Source organism: Labeo rohita, chromosome 3 (assembly GCF_022985175.1).
Source record: "Labeo rohita strain BAU-BD-2019 chromosome 3, IGBB_LRoh.1.0, whole genome shotgun sequence".
Lineage (NCBI taxonomy): Eukaryota > Metazoa > Chordata > Actinopteri > Cypriniformes > Cyprinidae > Labeo > Labeo rohita.
In genome coordinates this window covers 11,228,648-11,246,007 of record NC_066871.1, presented here as the reverse complement: position 1 = coordinate 11,246,007, position 17,360 = coordinate 11,228,648, and the positions used below count along the sequence as shown (strand labels likewise).

The 17,360-nt window shown below is 35.8% G+C and overlaps 1 protein-coding gene across 1 annotated transcript in view; it reads right to left on the bottom strand.

Moving 5' to 3' along the window:
• The window catches only part of sdk1a (sidekick cell adhesion molecule 1a), a 397,596-nt gene that overhangs the window by 54,112 nt on the left and 326,124 nt on the right, over positions 1–17,360 (bottom strand). Inside the window, 5 exon segments of the mRNA XM_051103029.1 lie at positions 7,207–7,237; positions 7,239–7,397; positions 8,260–8,375; positions 11,598–11,835; positions 15,167–15,317. Of these exon segments, the coding sequence (XP_050958986.1) occupies positions 7,207–7,237; positions 7,239–7,397; positions 8,260–8,375; positions 11,598–11,835; positions 15,167–15,317 (695 nt within the window).

Genomic DNA, 17,360 nt, shown 5'->3' with positions numbered 1-17,360 from the left:
GTTTCCTTCCCCTGCTGGTGCGTCTCACCTCTAAACATACACACTTTCCACTCTCTCCAAGGCATCTGTGACAGGCCTATACATCCACTAACAGGACACCTGTGGAGCGACAGATAACATGGAGGGAATCCAATAACGGTGGTGGGCCGGTGCTGTGCCTGAGGTAAACACACTCACACACACATAAGCAGGAAACGGCACTGCCGCTGTGTTGTACGCCAATTGCCGTGCTGTACAAATGTGGAACAAACACAATCAACGTTGTGGCGTCTCTCGACCGCTTCCTTATTTCTCTCCGGATTCCCCCAGTCGATGCGGTCGGTTAGGCGGATTCTATGTTTCATTTCCTGGACATTAAGGAACTTATAAATCTAACACATCTGACAGCGATTTGATTTGTATTGCTTTTTGCAGTCATAGTGTGTGGGACCGTAGGGACACATGTCCACAAGAAGAAGCTCTTACAGAAGAGCACGCTTTTCCCAAGACGCCTCTTTCTCTTGCCAATGTATTGCTAACATTCATCATCCTGCTATCAGCCCTCCACGTGCCACGAGGCTTATATGGAGATTACACGCACATGAGGAGTCTTTTAACTACTTACGATGCGCGACTCATGACTTGAGTGCATTTACTCTGCGTGAACCTACAATTAGAAAATCCGTTTATTAATTACTTCTTTAAGCGAGTCACTAATAAACACACTCTCCTGCCAATCTTTTCGGAGACGTGCGAATGCTAACGACTTTAAGGCGCGTTAATCTAATCGTAGTGCAAAAAAGAACCGTCCAATTTGCTGCCTGCTTTGCTGATACGGCTCTGATTAAATCCAATTACAGGATGTTTAGGTTTGCAGACAAAAGCCAGGACAGTCACTCGCATCCGGCCGAAATAGGACGGACAGCCCGTAGTGTCTCCAACCCCCTACGTACGGCATTCAGGGCCTTGATAAAACGATGCTGTACCATCAGTCCTTAATGAGGTCTGTTCTAGAGGGGAATTTAAAAGGCAAACACACAGATAATTGCTGCCAAGGTCGAGTGAGCACAGACGGGGGGACATGTTGCCCGGGCCCTGCGCTTCCATCATAAAAGTGCGGCGGTGAAATGGCCCGAGCTCTCCGCGTCTGTCAAGGGGGAGCTGCATTTACAGCCACGTTTAAAAGAGACCTGTTATCTCTTATTCAGAGAGCAGCACAGAGCTGACCGCAGGCGTGCAGACTCCATTAATGTGACTCTGTAGCCGGCTGGATTAAGAGCTGACCCCTGTATTTCACATAGTGGGCTTCTTTAAATGGCTCTCACAAGCCAGGGAAAAAGGCTTCTATCACTATACCCCATGACGTCCTCTCTCATGATAAGATTCCTGGTTTGTGAGGCAAGCTAAACTTCAGTAAACTGCACAATGTGATGTTTGTGATTCAGTAACAGTGTTGTTTTAGCTTATGATTTATTATATTTACATTAACAGTACCATATACACAAATGACAAGATCCAGACAGTCATATCCAGTCAAATCACATAGCAAACTAAGATATTTACATTGCATATCAATGCAGCATTTACACCTTGCAACAGATAGACAAAAATAAAAACTAAGCTAAATAAAATAAAATAAAATAAAGGAATGGTAGAGGCTGCTGCCAGTTACTTACTCTAAAGGTTCAAACCCAGTTCAAATCTTTTCCATTTTCATTGGACTGTAATTTGAATTTGAATTTTATGCATTCTTTTTTTCATGTTCAAAAATAAAACGTTTTCTCTGAATGACTAATTTGCTGTTTAAAACTCCTCATATGAGTGGCTGCATGAATATTTAAGCAGTGTTAATTTGGTTGGCAAATAATTTTCGATATAATTTTCATCAACAACATTTTTTCACCAACAAAAACGAGACGATAATGAAACCAAAAGTTGTTTTGAATGACTTGCTTTTTAACAAGACAAAAAAATTTAGGAGGGACGATCTGGTAGTAGAGCAGACATTTTATGGATACTCAAGAGCAGTGGCTCTCACACAGCACACGAGTGCTCTTTTGCGTCTTATGAATAGAGTAATACACACAAAATTACGTCAAATTGTCCGTTTTGACGAGTATTCATGTAAACACACCCGGTTATGACTTAGGTGAATGTAAACAGTTGGGAGAATATTGGATGTTTATCAGTAGGCTACATTGCACCCATGCATTCCGTTTTTTAAAGGGACAGTAGCCTAATTTGGTTGCTATTGTCCATGTCATTGATGTTAATCAAGCACAAAAGAAAGACAGAAAATAACTCACTGCTCTTGACTGAATCACTTTAGTAGCCCTAATAAAGATTAATCTAAATTTATTTCTATAAATAAATTTGTCTGCTTAAAAGAAGGAAGAATGTGGTAAATAAGTTAGCCTATATAACCATTGGTATTTCATTGAAAAGAAGACCATGTTCTTGTTTCTTCATGTGAAGTAGTTTCATTTCAATTTAATATAAAGGATGCTGCATGTCACAGCAGTTGAATCTGTCTATCATGATAAAACCTTAATATCAAACCTATATAATGAGTTTGGTCGTTTTAGAGAAATTCGTAATAAATGCATTACACTGTAAATAAACCCATTAAATTTTAGCCGACTGTAGATTTAGTTGACCAAAATCTTATGATATATTATTTGACTAAACGTAAACAATTCAGATGACTAAAATATGGATAAAACTAAATAGCATTTTAGTCAAAAGACTATGACTAAAACTAAGTCACAATTAACACCGTAATTAAGTTAGTCAGCTTGCAAGAATGTTTAGCGTCCATGGTGTTACAATGATCGCTGCAACGTTGGCGGAGTGAAAAACGCTTAAATGCGTTGCTGTGTTGCCAGATCCAGTAATTATAAGCATCTTCGGACTTGTCTTTTTCATTTATTTTGACATTTTAGAAGTTAATAAAGAGGGAAGCTGCAGTTTAGGGTTAAGAATATCTTTATCTTATATTATTTTCAAAAGATTTTAACTAATTTATTTTTTTTATTATTATTATTTTTTTTATAGCAATTTCCGGCAACACTGGATTGCCGGCACTTAAACTGACAGTAATCAAAAAAGCTTACGGACAGGTTATTGCCAAGCGGCAACCTCCCGCTCTCTCTATTGAAACCAACACAGAAGTGACTTAAACTGCAATTCATCAACTGGCTGCTAGAGACTGGCTCCAAAAGGGAGTCAATCCCATAGACACCCCATGTTAAAATGCCCAACTTTACAGCAGAAAACAATATGTTTACAGCCTGGTGCAAAAAGCGGTTTTGGTCTATATAGTTAATTGTGCCCTTCATGTCAACTGTCGGAATTTTTTTATAACTCATTAGTTTAAATTATATTAAGCCTTAAAGTTCTGCATAATTGTGGGCATGGCCACTTCAGTGACAGGTGGATTGACAGTTGAACCCATATTTGTGAATGAAGTGGATTGGTGATTCCAAGACGGCGACGGCCGACTCCGGCCCACTAAGAGCTTCAAAAATGCTCTTCAGAAACCTACGGGTAATGTCATGGACACTCCGTCCATATTTTTCACAGTCTATGGTTATTGCTGACAGGATATCACATTTGGAAAGGGTGACGCATAGAACATCATATCTGTCAGAAATGTTTTCAATGCTGTCAAAACAGTAGCATTTAACATTAATAGAGATCTGTAGAACAAGTAGGTTACAGAATTAAATGAAATATGGCAAAAAGTCTATGCTATTTCATTCAGTATAATAGTTACATTTTTACAAATTCATGCTAAAAACATTAATAAGAGCACTAGAAAAAGTTATCATCTATATAACAATGGCTATTAATGAAAACTATAACAGTAATATTTCTTGTTGCATGAATAATTAACAACTGATAAAATGATCCACCTCTAACCTATAGTAAAGCATTACCAAATTTTGATGCAATATGATATAATTTATTTTATAATATATAACAGATATAATATGATTTAATGTTTTATTATATTATACTGAATTTGAATTATATGTTTGATTCAGTTTTGTTGTGGATTATCAAGTGATGTTTTTTAGCAAGAAAACAAACAACTAATGGAATTTCAATCAAAATGAGAAACACTCTCAATATCAGATCAGTAATTGGCTGATATGGATTTTTCAAATGACTATTACATCTGGTTCCCTTTAGTCCTAGTCTTGCACGTGTGGTTACAGTCTAGTTCAATAATATATTTTATTCCTCCTTTTCCACTGAGATATCTAGATAACAAAAACAATTTCTAAGTAAACCACTGATGGCAGATGGTTTATATTTAATATTAAGTTTCCAAGCATAACATGCTTGAATGAATGAAATCAGCTTTGAACAAGAGATAAATTACAATTCAGCACTTCATATGTGGATTCTATATTGCTTTATCTGACAAATCTCACGGTACGCCGTGTATATCAATTGTTTTCCTTGGAGCAACCTTGAGGGGGCCTTATTTGTGCCATTTACCAAAAACATATTTCTGCTGTAGTCTGTCCCTTATGGCCCTGTTGGCTGTATAGCAATCATATAAGAGTGCATTAGTTCCAACTGTTATCTGTCTGTAATCCTGACCGCTGTGAATCGCTGTTATAATGGATACCAAACTATCATACCTCTCTTCTGAAAGCTTTCATTCCTCAAATTCAGCTAGCCCTTCAAAGTCTATTTAAGTTGCAGTCCATAAAGTTAACATTTGGAGGCCGTCCTCGCCGAGTTTCTACTGTCTGTATGAAGTTTACTGTATCAGTTATACCAAATCTAGACAGTGAGCGAATCAACTAAGTGAATGCTAAGGCACAGAATGTACACCAAAAACAAATGAAGCATCAAAGGCTATAGAAGACCTTCGAAAAAAGTGTCTGAAAGAGCTTAAGACTAAATGCCATTTCATCTTTTTTATTCTATAAAACCCAAGGCCACATCAATCTGTGCACTCCTCGTGCGCAGAGCAAATGCCCATTACTCATGACAGCCCATAAACTTACACTGCTTGGTCAAGGAGCGTGCACATAAAACAGAGTTACAGCATTAAAGGGATACTTCATCCAAAAATGAAAATTCGGTCATTATTCATCTCTTATGGTTTCAAACCCGTACGACTGTCTTTCTTGGTACAAAAATAAATACTGTTTTTTTAAAAAAACATTGACAGTTAAGTAATGTTTTAGCTACACAACTTATACACACACAAAAAACACCTTAAAGGTTCATCTTCAGAACACAAATTACGGTATTTTTGATGAAATCCGAGAGCTTTCTGACCCTGCATAGACAGCAACACAACTACCACGTTCAAGGCCCAGAAAGGCAGTAAGGATATTGATCAAATAGTCCATGTGACATCAGTGATTGAAACATTAATCTTATAAAGCTACGAGAATACCTTTGTGCACATAGAAAACAAAAATAACGCCTTTTTTCAACAATTTCTTTTCTTCCATGTCAGTCGTCGATGGGTGTTCACAAGAGTTCCACAACATATGCGTGTGATGCTGCTGACGCAGGAGCCAAGTTGTTGAATAATGTCATTATTTTTGTTTAATCTGTGAACAAAAGGTATCCTCTTACCTTTATAACATTACGGTTGAACCACTGATGTCACATGGACTATTTTAAAGATTTTTTTACTACCTTTCTGGATCTTGAACGTGGTAGTTGCATTGCTGTCTATGCAGGGCCAGAAAGCTCATGGTGTTAATCAAAAATATTTTGATATACTGGTTTGGAACGACATGAGGGTGAGTAATTAATGACAGAGTTTTCATTTTTGGGTGAACTATCCCTTTAAGTAGTACCACCACAGAAGTCTTCCTAGGCCACACAATTTGTATGAAGAATATATATTCCCTAGCGATTTCCAGATTTGTTGACAGTTGAACCCATATTTGTGAATGAAGTCCAATCTGTGAACCAGATCAACTGGTAATAAGAAAAGGGTCAAAAAATCTATTTATTTATTTTGGTTCTCAAGTTCTCAATGATCTGGTAACAACTCCCTGGGAAAAAATAATATCAGAGAATAATGATTTATATTTCAATCTGTTCCTCACACAAAGCACTAGTGTGGCATCAGAAGGCTTAAAATATCACACAAAAGTTGACAACTTCTTTTAAGATGCTCTTTGGTGTTTTTTGTCATTTTTGCAGCACGATGAACAGATGAAGTGACTATGAACTGTTGTATAAGCTGCTTTAAAGGAGAATTTACAGATAATGTGCTCATCCCCTTGTCATCCAAGATGTTCATGTCTTTCTTTCTTCAGTCATAAAGAAATTATGTTTTTTGAGGAAAACATTTCAGGATTTCTCTCCATATAATGGATATGTATGGTGCCCCCAAGTTCGAACTTCCAGTATGGAGTTTAAATGCGGCTTCAAAGGGCTCTAAATGATCCCAGCTGAAGAAGGGTCTTATCTAGTGAAACAATTGGTTTTTTCCAACAAAATTTACAGTTTACATACTTTTTAATTGCAAACGCTTGTCTTGGTCTAGTTCTGTGTGAACTCTGTGAATTCCTGTTCATGACAGTTAGGGTATGTCCCCTCTCATTTTCTGCAACTTCAAAATCGTCCTACATCGCTGTTTTACCTTTTTTTGTAAAGGGCATTTGACCTTCTTTGCATATGTACTTCTGCAGCGATGTAGGATGATTTGAAGTTGGAGAAGAAAATGAGATGGGAGTTTTTCAACATACCCTAACTGTCATGAACAGGAATACACAGAGTACACACAGAGCTAGAAAAGACGAGCATTTGAGGTTAAAAAGAATACGAATTGTCATTTTTTTTTAGAAAATAACTGATCGTTACACTAGATAAGACCCTTCTTCCTCGGATGGGATCATTTAGAGCCCTTTAAAGCTGCATTTAAACTGCATTTTGGAAGTTCAAACTCGGGGCACCATTGAAGTCCACTATATGGAGAGAAATGCTGAAATGTTTTCCTCAAGAAACAATTTCTTTACCACTGAAGAAAGAAAGACACAAACATCTTAGATGACAAGTGGGTGAGTACATTATCTGTAATTTTTTGTTCTGGAAGTGAACTACTCCTTTAAAAATTATTTTATTTTCCGTATGGTTTTGGCATGACATGAAAGTGCATAAATAATGACAGAATGTTTGGAGAAGCATTTCTTTAAACTCCCTATGTGGTCATGAAATTGAATCTCGGGGGGTGAAACTCACCATCATCCTTGGTCCTCTCCAGGACTGGGGGGGCTGCTGAGCTGCCCATCTCCAATTCGTGTGAAGGCCAAAACTTGGATTTCATATTGGACGTATTTACGTAGATTCCTCAGTAAGACAGACTGCGTCAGATTGCCTTTAACCACGTTCACCTGTGCCTCCGAATCTGAGTCTTTCTCTTTGTACATAACCTGAAAGAATAAGTATATTAAGCATGATTACACCTCACATCACTGTTGTGCGATTTTGTGATTGTGACTGACTTTAATTTAAGATCACATTAAATGGAAACACACAGGGATAGCTGTTAGTAAGACTGAATGGCATGAGGTTTGTTCCTCTGGGTCCACTGTTCAGCAGGCAGCTGTTGTTGTTTTTTTTTCCTTGTCATAAAGCCTCCTGCCTTAATTACTGTTGACTTTAAACCAGAGAAGCTTCTCTGAACATATGGGTTCACATCAAGATCTCACTGCAAATATTTGTCTTTCCGCTTGGGTCAGACTTTCAATGAATTCATTAATAAACCATTTCATGACTTAAAATGAAAATGAAATGCTACTGAAACAAACATTAACTGCTTTATAGGGCTTCTAAGAAAAAAAAAACACAACATATAGTGTATGAAATGTCCTTTATCTAAGGATTAGTCCCCATATTCCAACATTGCAAAAAAAAGTATAATATATATATATATATATATATATATATATATGCCCTCATTTTAGAAATTATAGTTATAGTTATTATAGGAAAAGTTGGGTTACAATGAAGAATAAAAACAATGCTTCTTTTCCTCTAGAGGAAAAACTTCAAATCTTTCATGTCATTTCATCACACACAACACAGTTTAAGGGTTCGATCTTACATGAGAAAAGCCTTTATTCACTTCTGAGACGCTTATTATACTACGCCAAGGGCTCCTTCGCCAGACATTGTTTCAGAGTACCTCAGCGCACTACTTGACATCAGTCTGAGGTCATTTTCATTTGTGTGAAATCAGAAGAATGTAAAAGACAAAACAACAACACAGAAGCTATTCTCATGAGTAACCACCTTGTATCCGAGGATGTTGCCGTTCTGCTCGTGCTCAGGAACCGGGCCCCAGGTTACCAGGATGCGACTGGAGCTCATGGCCTCTGCCGTCACATTTTCCGGAGCTCCCGACGGCACTACACAAACAGAGAAAGACAAATCACACCCCCTTATCGCACTGTGCCTTAACACACGGCCCCGAGTACTGAGTAAACTCACGTGGATTAGTCACCTCTCCAATGTCATAAGAGAAAAAAGACAGCAAACAGCACTAGCGTGTGAGCAGCAAACAAGACTATGAGGGTGAGGAGACAGTGAACAGACCAATAAAAGACGGTAAACCTTTAACACCAGGCCTCATGTCAGCCAGCCCAGAACATTTCTACATATGGGCTATTAGCCACACAATTATGTAATGACTCCCTCCACAGACCAACTTCATTTTCTGATTACAGTTATCCAAGTGCAGCTGATCCACTAGTGGCACCAAATGGAATTACAATCTGTTCGAGTGGCAAGTTATTTGGGGATAACAACTTTGACTCATTTATTTATTTATTCTTTACTTGACTAACTGGGGTGAAATGAACCATGAAAAACAGTAGCCTCTTTCACACAGCAATATCAGTAAATTCACATAATATTACCTGAACGACTCTAACGGTAAATGCAAAAACTTGCTGTTCACACAGGAAACAATGTTCCATCTTTTTACCGGTAAAGCACCATTCACACATCACTTTCAAATACCGGTAAATTCTTTGACATCATTAACCAGAAATGACATCTAAACGGCTGCACCTCCTGGGGTCAACATGGAGGGGCAAATGAGGTCTGTGTTTTTGTTGATGTTGTCATTTTTGTGTCCAACATTCATATTCATGCAACTGCTTTTGGCCCAGAGACATCCTATTTGTCGACGTCAAACCAAACTACACAGCGCGGAGTAAATGCGTCATCTTCATCAGAATGTTATGATTGGCTCAGAGTAGATGTCTTACATCAGTGCGTTTTGAACTCGTATGTGCTCATACCGGTGATCTCGTTCTGCGTTCACACGGAGCACATAACCGGTAAATTACTGGTAATGTTACAATTTCTTATGCTGGTAAATTGCGAGAACAAATTTGCCAGTATTTTTGTAAAGGCGCTGTTCACAAGTGATCTCTTAATGGTAATTTACCAGTAAAGACTGTATGTGTGAAAGGGGTTAGTGAGGGTGTCATTAGTGCTGCTTGCTCAAACTAAGGGTTGTGGATTTAAACTCCTTAAATATTGCGGCTTGTTGACAGGAGGTTGAATATTACTTTAAGTGATCAGACCTACAATACTTTACCTAGTGGAAGAAAAAAACGTCAGATTTACTAGTTTCATGAACATTCAAAAGTTTGGGGTTGTTGAGATTTTTTAAAGGGGTCATATGATATTGCTAAAAAGAACATTATTTTGTGTATTTGTTATAATGCAATGTGTTTACCCGGTTTGAGGTTAAAAAAAACATTATTTTCCACATACTGTACATTACTGTTGCTCTCTGCCCTGCCTTTCTAAAATGCGTTGATTTTTTACAAAGCTCATCGTTCTGAAAAGTAAGGTGTGCTCTGATTAGCCAGCTGTTTAGTGCCTTGTGATTGGGCGAATACCTTAAGCGTGAGACAAAAAATGTTACGCCCCTTACCATGTGGCGATGTCCGGTCCCAGCGCGACAAGACAAATCCAATAAAACCCTTTGTAAATGAGGCATTTGCTGCATCTAGTGGGGACATAACTAATAATTATAATGACTCATACTGTCTTTTTACGCGTTGCGTCATGCAACCCAACACCATGTCTGCATTTGTGATTGTAGAAACGACAAACAAGCACTACTCTACACTGCTCAAAACTCACGTTTGAATAGTCAGTAGTATTCTTTAAATAAGAAAATGTACTTACAGGCTGTGAGTCAGAAGTGCAAAGTTGGAACTGCCCCACTTTATACTGTGTGCAGCCAGCATTGTAGGCTAAGTTACTCTCCCAGGTTCAGAAAACAGTCCTCTGTAAAAGGCACTGCACATACTTGAATATTTGCGTTGTACTGTTCTGGAACAGTGTTGTAAATGTATCTTAACCACTGATTTCTAGTTGTGTCCTCATTTGGAAGGCCAAACAAAGTACTTTTGCTTTCGCAATGAAACACACAGCGTCTCCACAACATGGTGGCGGCTGCAACAATACTACAGCGAGAATAAAAATTATGCCTTCTTTGTTTGCGTATACATTTGGGTGGTATTAATCTTTGCAATTTTACAGATCTTATATATGCACTAACAGCTTGTAACACTCCAAAGACAAAGGAAAACAAGAAATGGCATCATATGACCCCTTTAAATGTTTTTAACAGTCTCTTATGCTCACCGAGGCTAAATTTATTTGATCAAAACGCAATAAAAACAATGATATTGTGAAATGGTACTGCAATTCAAAATGGCCATTTTCTATTTTAATATATTTTTAAATGTAATCTATTCAAAGCTGAATTTTCAGCATCATTACTCCAGTCTTCAGTGTCACATAATGTTTTAGAAATCATTTTAATATGCTGATTTAATGCTCAAAAACATTTCTTATTATTATCAATTTTGAAAATGGTTGTACTGCTTAATATTTACGCAGAAACCATTTATTTTCATGATTCTTTGATTAATAAAAAGTACAAAGCTGCATTTATTTGAAACTGAAATGTTTTGCAACAACTTTACTGTAACAATTTAAAGCCTCCATACTGAATAAAGTGATTCATTTCTTTGGGCTCTTTAGACCTGTGCTAGCAACCACCCAGAAGACTGCATAGCAATTCCCTGCAAGCAAACCACAAAACCCTAGCACTGTGGTGCTGTGTTTTGAATGTGTAAACATCATTCTCACTGTTTACAAAACATGTAAACATATTTACAATTCAGTCTGATATCACCAGTGACGCAGAAATGACACACTTCACCTTTAAATATCATATTTTTGAAGTTTACGCTATAGCCATTTGGGGCCATAAATCTTTCTTGAGTGTATCTTGCAGGGAGCAGCGGTAAAGATAAGTAGCGACATCAGGCAGCCAATCACCTCGCTTCTTATCTGCAGTGTAGGCATGCATTCAGAGCAGCTCTCGAGTCACACAGAATGAGTGTGTTGTGAGGGGCTGTTATGGTGATTACATAAAGGAAATACAATTTCAATTTGTGAACCACCTGTTTACATCTGAAAATATGATTATCCTGAGAATGGAAATTTCAAGATGCTCCCTTTGCATCACAGTGGCAAATATGTCTCTGTCTCCCGTGGGGCTCATCAACACGTATTAGTGTCCGACTGGGTGTCCTCACCTGACTCGCGCGTGCGTCCCTTCACAGGCTCACTCCAGGGTCCGGGGCCTATGGAATTAAAGGCCTGGATCTGCAGCTGGTATTCGGTCCACTCCTCCAGACCCTCCAGGGTGATCTCCCTCTCCAGCCTGTCGTTCACCAATCGTGTGCTGGCCTCACCCCGCAGGTCCGTTCGCAACACCCTGACCCTGTAGCCCACGCTCTCCGGGTTTCCGTTGTACTCGGTCTCTGGCAGTGGCTGCGGGGAAACATCACTCTCGTAAAGTCAACAGAATTACTGACAGAGATGTTCCTTGACATTTTCATTTCATCAGCGGTAATGAAGATGAGGGAAAAAAGATACATCGTGATTTTAATGAACATATACAGCGGATGCTAAATGACAAGGAAAAACAGCACTGCAAGACATTAATAATGAACTAACAACATCTTTTGCAATAGAAAAAATGGAAAGAATGTATTTAAATAATTAAATACTGAAGTGCTTATATAAGATTAATCATCTGTATTCATAAAATTAATGATACACCTTTGACACATGCTGATGCAAATGAAAAGTTTTCACTAAATGTATTTTGGTTATAGCAACAAATCTTTTATATATTCATACATTTTTTAATTAATAAATGTGTATGTTGTTATGGTAATTTTAAGTTAAACTGCCAATCAAAAGTTTGGGGTCAGTAAGATTTTTTCTTTCTTTTTGTAAGAAATGAATCATTTTATTCAGTGAGAATGCATTCATTTGATAAAAAGTGACAGTTAAGACATTTATTATGTCTTAAATAAGGCAACATTTATTAAGATTTCTTTCAAATAAATGCTGTTCTTCTAAACGTTTTATTCATAAAAAAATACTGAATATATATGTATCACAAAAAATATTAAACAGCACAACTGTTTCAATACTGATACTACTAATAATAAATGTTTTTTGTGCAGCAAATCATTAATTAGAATGATTTCTGAAGGATCATGTGACACTGAAGACTGGAGTAATGGCTTTGCAATCACATAAATTATAAAATAGTCAAATATAAAAGTTATTTTAAATTGAAAAAATAAAAATAAAAATATCAGTTTTGACTGCATACATGCAGTGTATTTTTTTTTTTAAAAAACATAAAAAAAAAATCTTACAGACTTCAAACTTTTAAACAGTAGTGTATAATATACACACTTTATGGAAGCTCGTTTCCGCCACTGAATAAAAAAAGGTAATTGCAACTTTTTATCTCACAATTCTGACTTTTTTCTCAGAATTGCGCGATATAAACTCACAATTGTGAGCTATAAAGTCAACAATGGCAAGATGTAAACTCACAAATCCAACTTTTTTCTTAGAATTGTGCGATATAAACTCACAATTGCAAGTTATTAAGTCAGTATGGCAAGATATAAATTCAAAAATCTAACTTTTTTTCTCAGAATTGCAAGTTTATGTCTAGCAATGTTTATAACACAATTGTGAGTTATAAAGTCAAAATTGCGAGAAATACAATTGCAATTCTGAGAAATAAAGTCAGATTTGTGAGATACAAACTCACAATTCTGAGAACATATCAGTCTTTTTTCTCCCATAAAATTGGACTTATAACTCAGAATTGCGAGAAAAAAGTCACAATTACGAGAACTTGCAAGTTATAAAGTCAGAATTGCGAGACATGAACTCACAATTCTGACTTTTTTTCTCAGAATTGTGATACAAACTCACAATATTTTTTTTTTCTCAGAATTGCGTAATAGAAACTTACATTCGCAAGAAATAGTTTTTTTTCCCTTACAGACGAGTTTATATCTCGCAATTTTGACTTTTTTTTCTCAGAATTGTGATACAAACTTGCAATATTTACTTTTTTCTCAGAATTGCATAATAAAAACTCACAATCACAAAAAATAGTCTTTTTTCTTGCAAATGTGAGTTTTCCTTGCAATTGCAAGTTTATATCTCGCAAAATTTGACTTTATAAGACAATTGCGAGAAAAAAAATAAAAATTGCGAGATATAAACTCGCAATTGAGAGGAAAACTCACATTTGCAAGAAAAAATACAATTTCTTGTGACTGTGAGTTTTTATTATGTAATTCAGAAAAAAAGTAAATATTGCAAGTTTGTATCACAATTCTGAGAAAAAAGTTAAAATTGCGAGATATAAAACTCGCAATTGCGTGAAAAAAGTCTGAATTGTGAGATATAAACTCATATTTGTGAGAAAAAAAGACCATTTCTTGCGATTGTGAGTTTTTATTATGCAATTCTGAGAAAAAAGTAAATATTGCAAGTTTGTATCACAATTAAAAAAATATCACAATATCACAATTGAATCACAATTCAGAAGTCAAAATTGCGAGATATAAACTCACAATTGTGTGAAAAAAAGTCTGAATTTCGAGATATAAACTCTAAAAATATATTTGTGAGAAAAAAAGACTTTATTGTGAGTGAGTTTCTATTACGCAATTCTGAGAAAAAAAAAGTAAATATTGCGAGTTCGTATCACACAATTCTGAGAAAAAAGTCAGAATTGTGAGATAAAAAGTTGCAATGACCTTTTTTATTTTATTATTCAGTGGCGGAAATGGGCTTCCACAGAATTTTGAGCAATATCTTCAGTTGAAATATTATTATCCTTGACTAAAGTTACATGCTCTTCAGGGTAAAATGGACTAAAAATAAAGAATATGATGAAATACAGACTAAATTTAAAAAACTACAAAGAAAAACCAGTGTAAAAATAAACAGTGGCCTCTATAACACGCAGTCTCAGCAGAGCCCTGAACATTGCTAATGCAAGCACGCTGAGCTCAGCCTAACCCAATTATATAAACATGCTCCTATAAATCTCATATTTATATTTAATACGCATATTTAATAATGCTACATCATTTACGTGCCCAAAAAAATCAACCGAACGATTTTGATTGGGTGCCAAAAGGTAAGTGAGATGTCATAAACTGGCAAAACATCAGCTCTCATGTGCTTTTAATTTGACAGGTAAAGAGCTTCAATTTGAGAAACTCAATTTAGGCACTAGCTCTCGTATGTCAGCAGTCTTTATATCAGGTGAAAATCGATAGATGTCTAAAACACCCTGCTTTCAACATCCTAGCCTGTATTCATGTGTGATACAAGATAATGACAGCCTGTCAGAACACTAGAACTGAAAGTTACAATGTAATAGTTTCCTTGAATCCTTTTTTTTCATTCTAACCTCTGTGAAAGAAACAAAAAATGAAGCAAGACCCTGAGTTACTGAATGAACTCAATTGAACATAATGTGCTTTGGCTTACTTCATATTTCTCAGAGATGATATGTATTTGCTGAATTATAGCTATTAATCTTTGAAATATCTTATGTAAAAGAAACCATTAAATTGATACAAGTTACAGACATGAAGCACTTCATGAGTTGATGAGTATAGTTTTACTATACAGCCCTCTGGAGCAACCTGAGGTTAAGTTGTTTACTCAGGGACACAACGATGATACTGTAACTCAGTGAATGGTGATAAATTCCCTTTTGAGGGTGCAATCTACAGCCCAGATTTTTAACCACAATGCCACTTACCACCCAGCGCAGCCAAAGGCTGGTCTCACTGGCCGTGCGCACTGTCACACTGCTGGGCGCCATGTCTGGAGGAGCCTGCAGAGTTTGAATCACACGGGACGGCGCGCTCACCGGACTCGGGCCCACGATATTCACCTGACGCATTCGGAACCTGTAACCACCAAGTTAATCAGTCACTTAGTTAAAACTTAACACTGGTAAGTGAGAAAAGTAGAAGGCAGTAGAGTTTGTCAGAAACCCTGTGTGGGTCGTTTGGTCGCTGCAATTCACTTTATAATTGCACCAATTACCATGAAATCAAAGTTTAACAGTAAGCAGAACAAATGGAGAGGCTGCGGCAACATCCATAAGATCTGACATAAATTGCGGGGTAGAGAAAAACACAGAGGCAAGCAGTTCATCATGAAGCTCAGAGATGATTCAAGCTGTCTGAAACAAACAGATGAAGTCAGACATTAAGCCTGTTTAGATAACAGAAATATCTTTATATTCACCGAATGAAATAATCTGATTAATGATGTGCTGTAAATAAGACAATATTCAAATTAAACAGCTTACATTTGACAAATGTAGCCCACTGTACATAGATCAAATTTTACAAAATACAACTTTTATATGGTTTTATACATTTAAAATAAAGGGATGAATATAAAATAAGGGATGTCAATAGATTAAAAGATTATTTAAATAAATTACATACGTTGATTATTCAAATTCATTCATATTCGTTTTATTTTTTAGAATGTTGTCTAAATGAAGATGATTCAAAGATGACTATTATGTCACACACAAAGTATTTGGTCTATCTGTAAGCATGCTAAATAATAGTTTTTAATTATCAGACATCTCAATACAGCAAATTTGTACAATTTTTAAACAATTAATACTAAATTAATAAACACATATATACACTACCAGTCAAAAGTTTTTGAACAGTAAGATTTTTAATGTTTTTTGAAGAAGTCTTTTCTGCTCACCAAGCCTGCATTTATTTGATCCAAAGTACAGCAAAAACAGTACGGTTTTGAAATATTTTTACTATTTAAAATAACTGCTTTCTATTGGAATGTATATTAAAATGTAATTTATTCCTGTGATCAAAGCTACATTTTCAGTATCATTACTCCAGTCTTCAGTGTCACAAGATCCTTCAGAATCATTCTAATATGCTGATTTGCTGTTAAAGAAACATTACTATTATTATAGTTATCAATATTTAAAACAGAACATTTTTTCAGGATTTTCTGATGAATAGAAAAATTCAAATATATAATGGTATACACTATACTATTCAAAAGCTTGGAGTCAGTATTTTATTTAGCTGTTTTTTAACATAATAATAATAATAATAACAATAACAATAATATGAAATGTTTTTTGAGCAGAAAATCTGAATATTAGAATGATATTTGAAGGCTCATGTGACTAGAGTAATGATGCTAAAAATTCAGCTTTGAAATCACAGGAATAAATTAATAATAAATACATTTTAAATTAGAAAGCAGTTTTTTTAAATAGCAAAAATATTTCAAAATTGTATGCTTTTGCTGTACTTTGGATCAAATAAATGCAGGTTTCGTGAGCAGAAGAGACTTCTTTAAAAAACATAAAAAATCTTCCTGTTCAAAAACTTTTGACTGGTAGTATATATACATGTATATTTTTACACTGTACAAGTATATTTTTGCACATAATATGATTGGATGAACCGACATTTCACATCTGATTGGCTAGAGAGAATGTCTGCTCTAAAAATGATGATTTGCAAATGTAGATTAAATATTAAATTGTTCATGCAGAAACTTTCAGAAATATGCCAACAAACGTGTGTATTTATGAACTGCACTTTGCATTTGTGAAATCTTGTGCATTTGCTAAATATATTTTTTGAATATGTGAATTGATGTTTTCATATATATAAGCTTATCTGGTGAATGTGATTTGGCTTTTGCATTTGTGAATCATATTTTCATACTATTTTAGCTCTAACAGTTTGTAAATAGTCTCTAGTTTCTATTAATTTCTTTTGGTAGAAACAACACCAAACAGGTTAAACAGTAGGCATGCATGTTTGTTATTTACATTCACAAGATGCCATATGCTATGCTAAAGCGGTTATCACAACGTCAGCCTTTGCAAGTTCTGGAGTGATTTTTCACTGTGTTGTATTCTGTACACACACACAGCGATCATT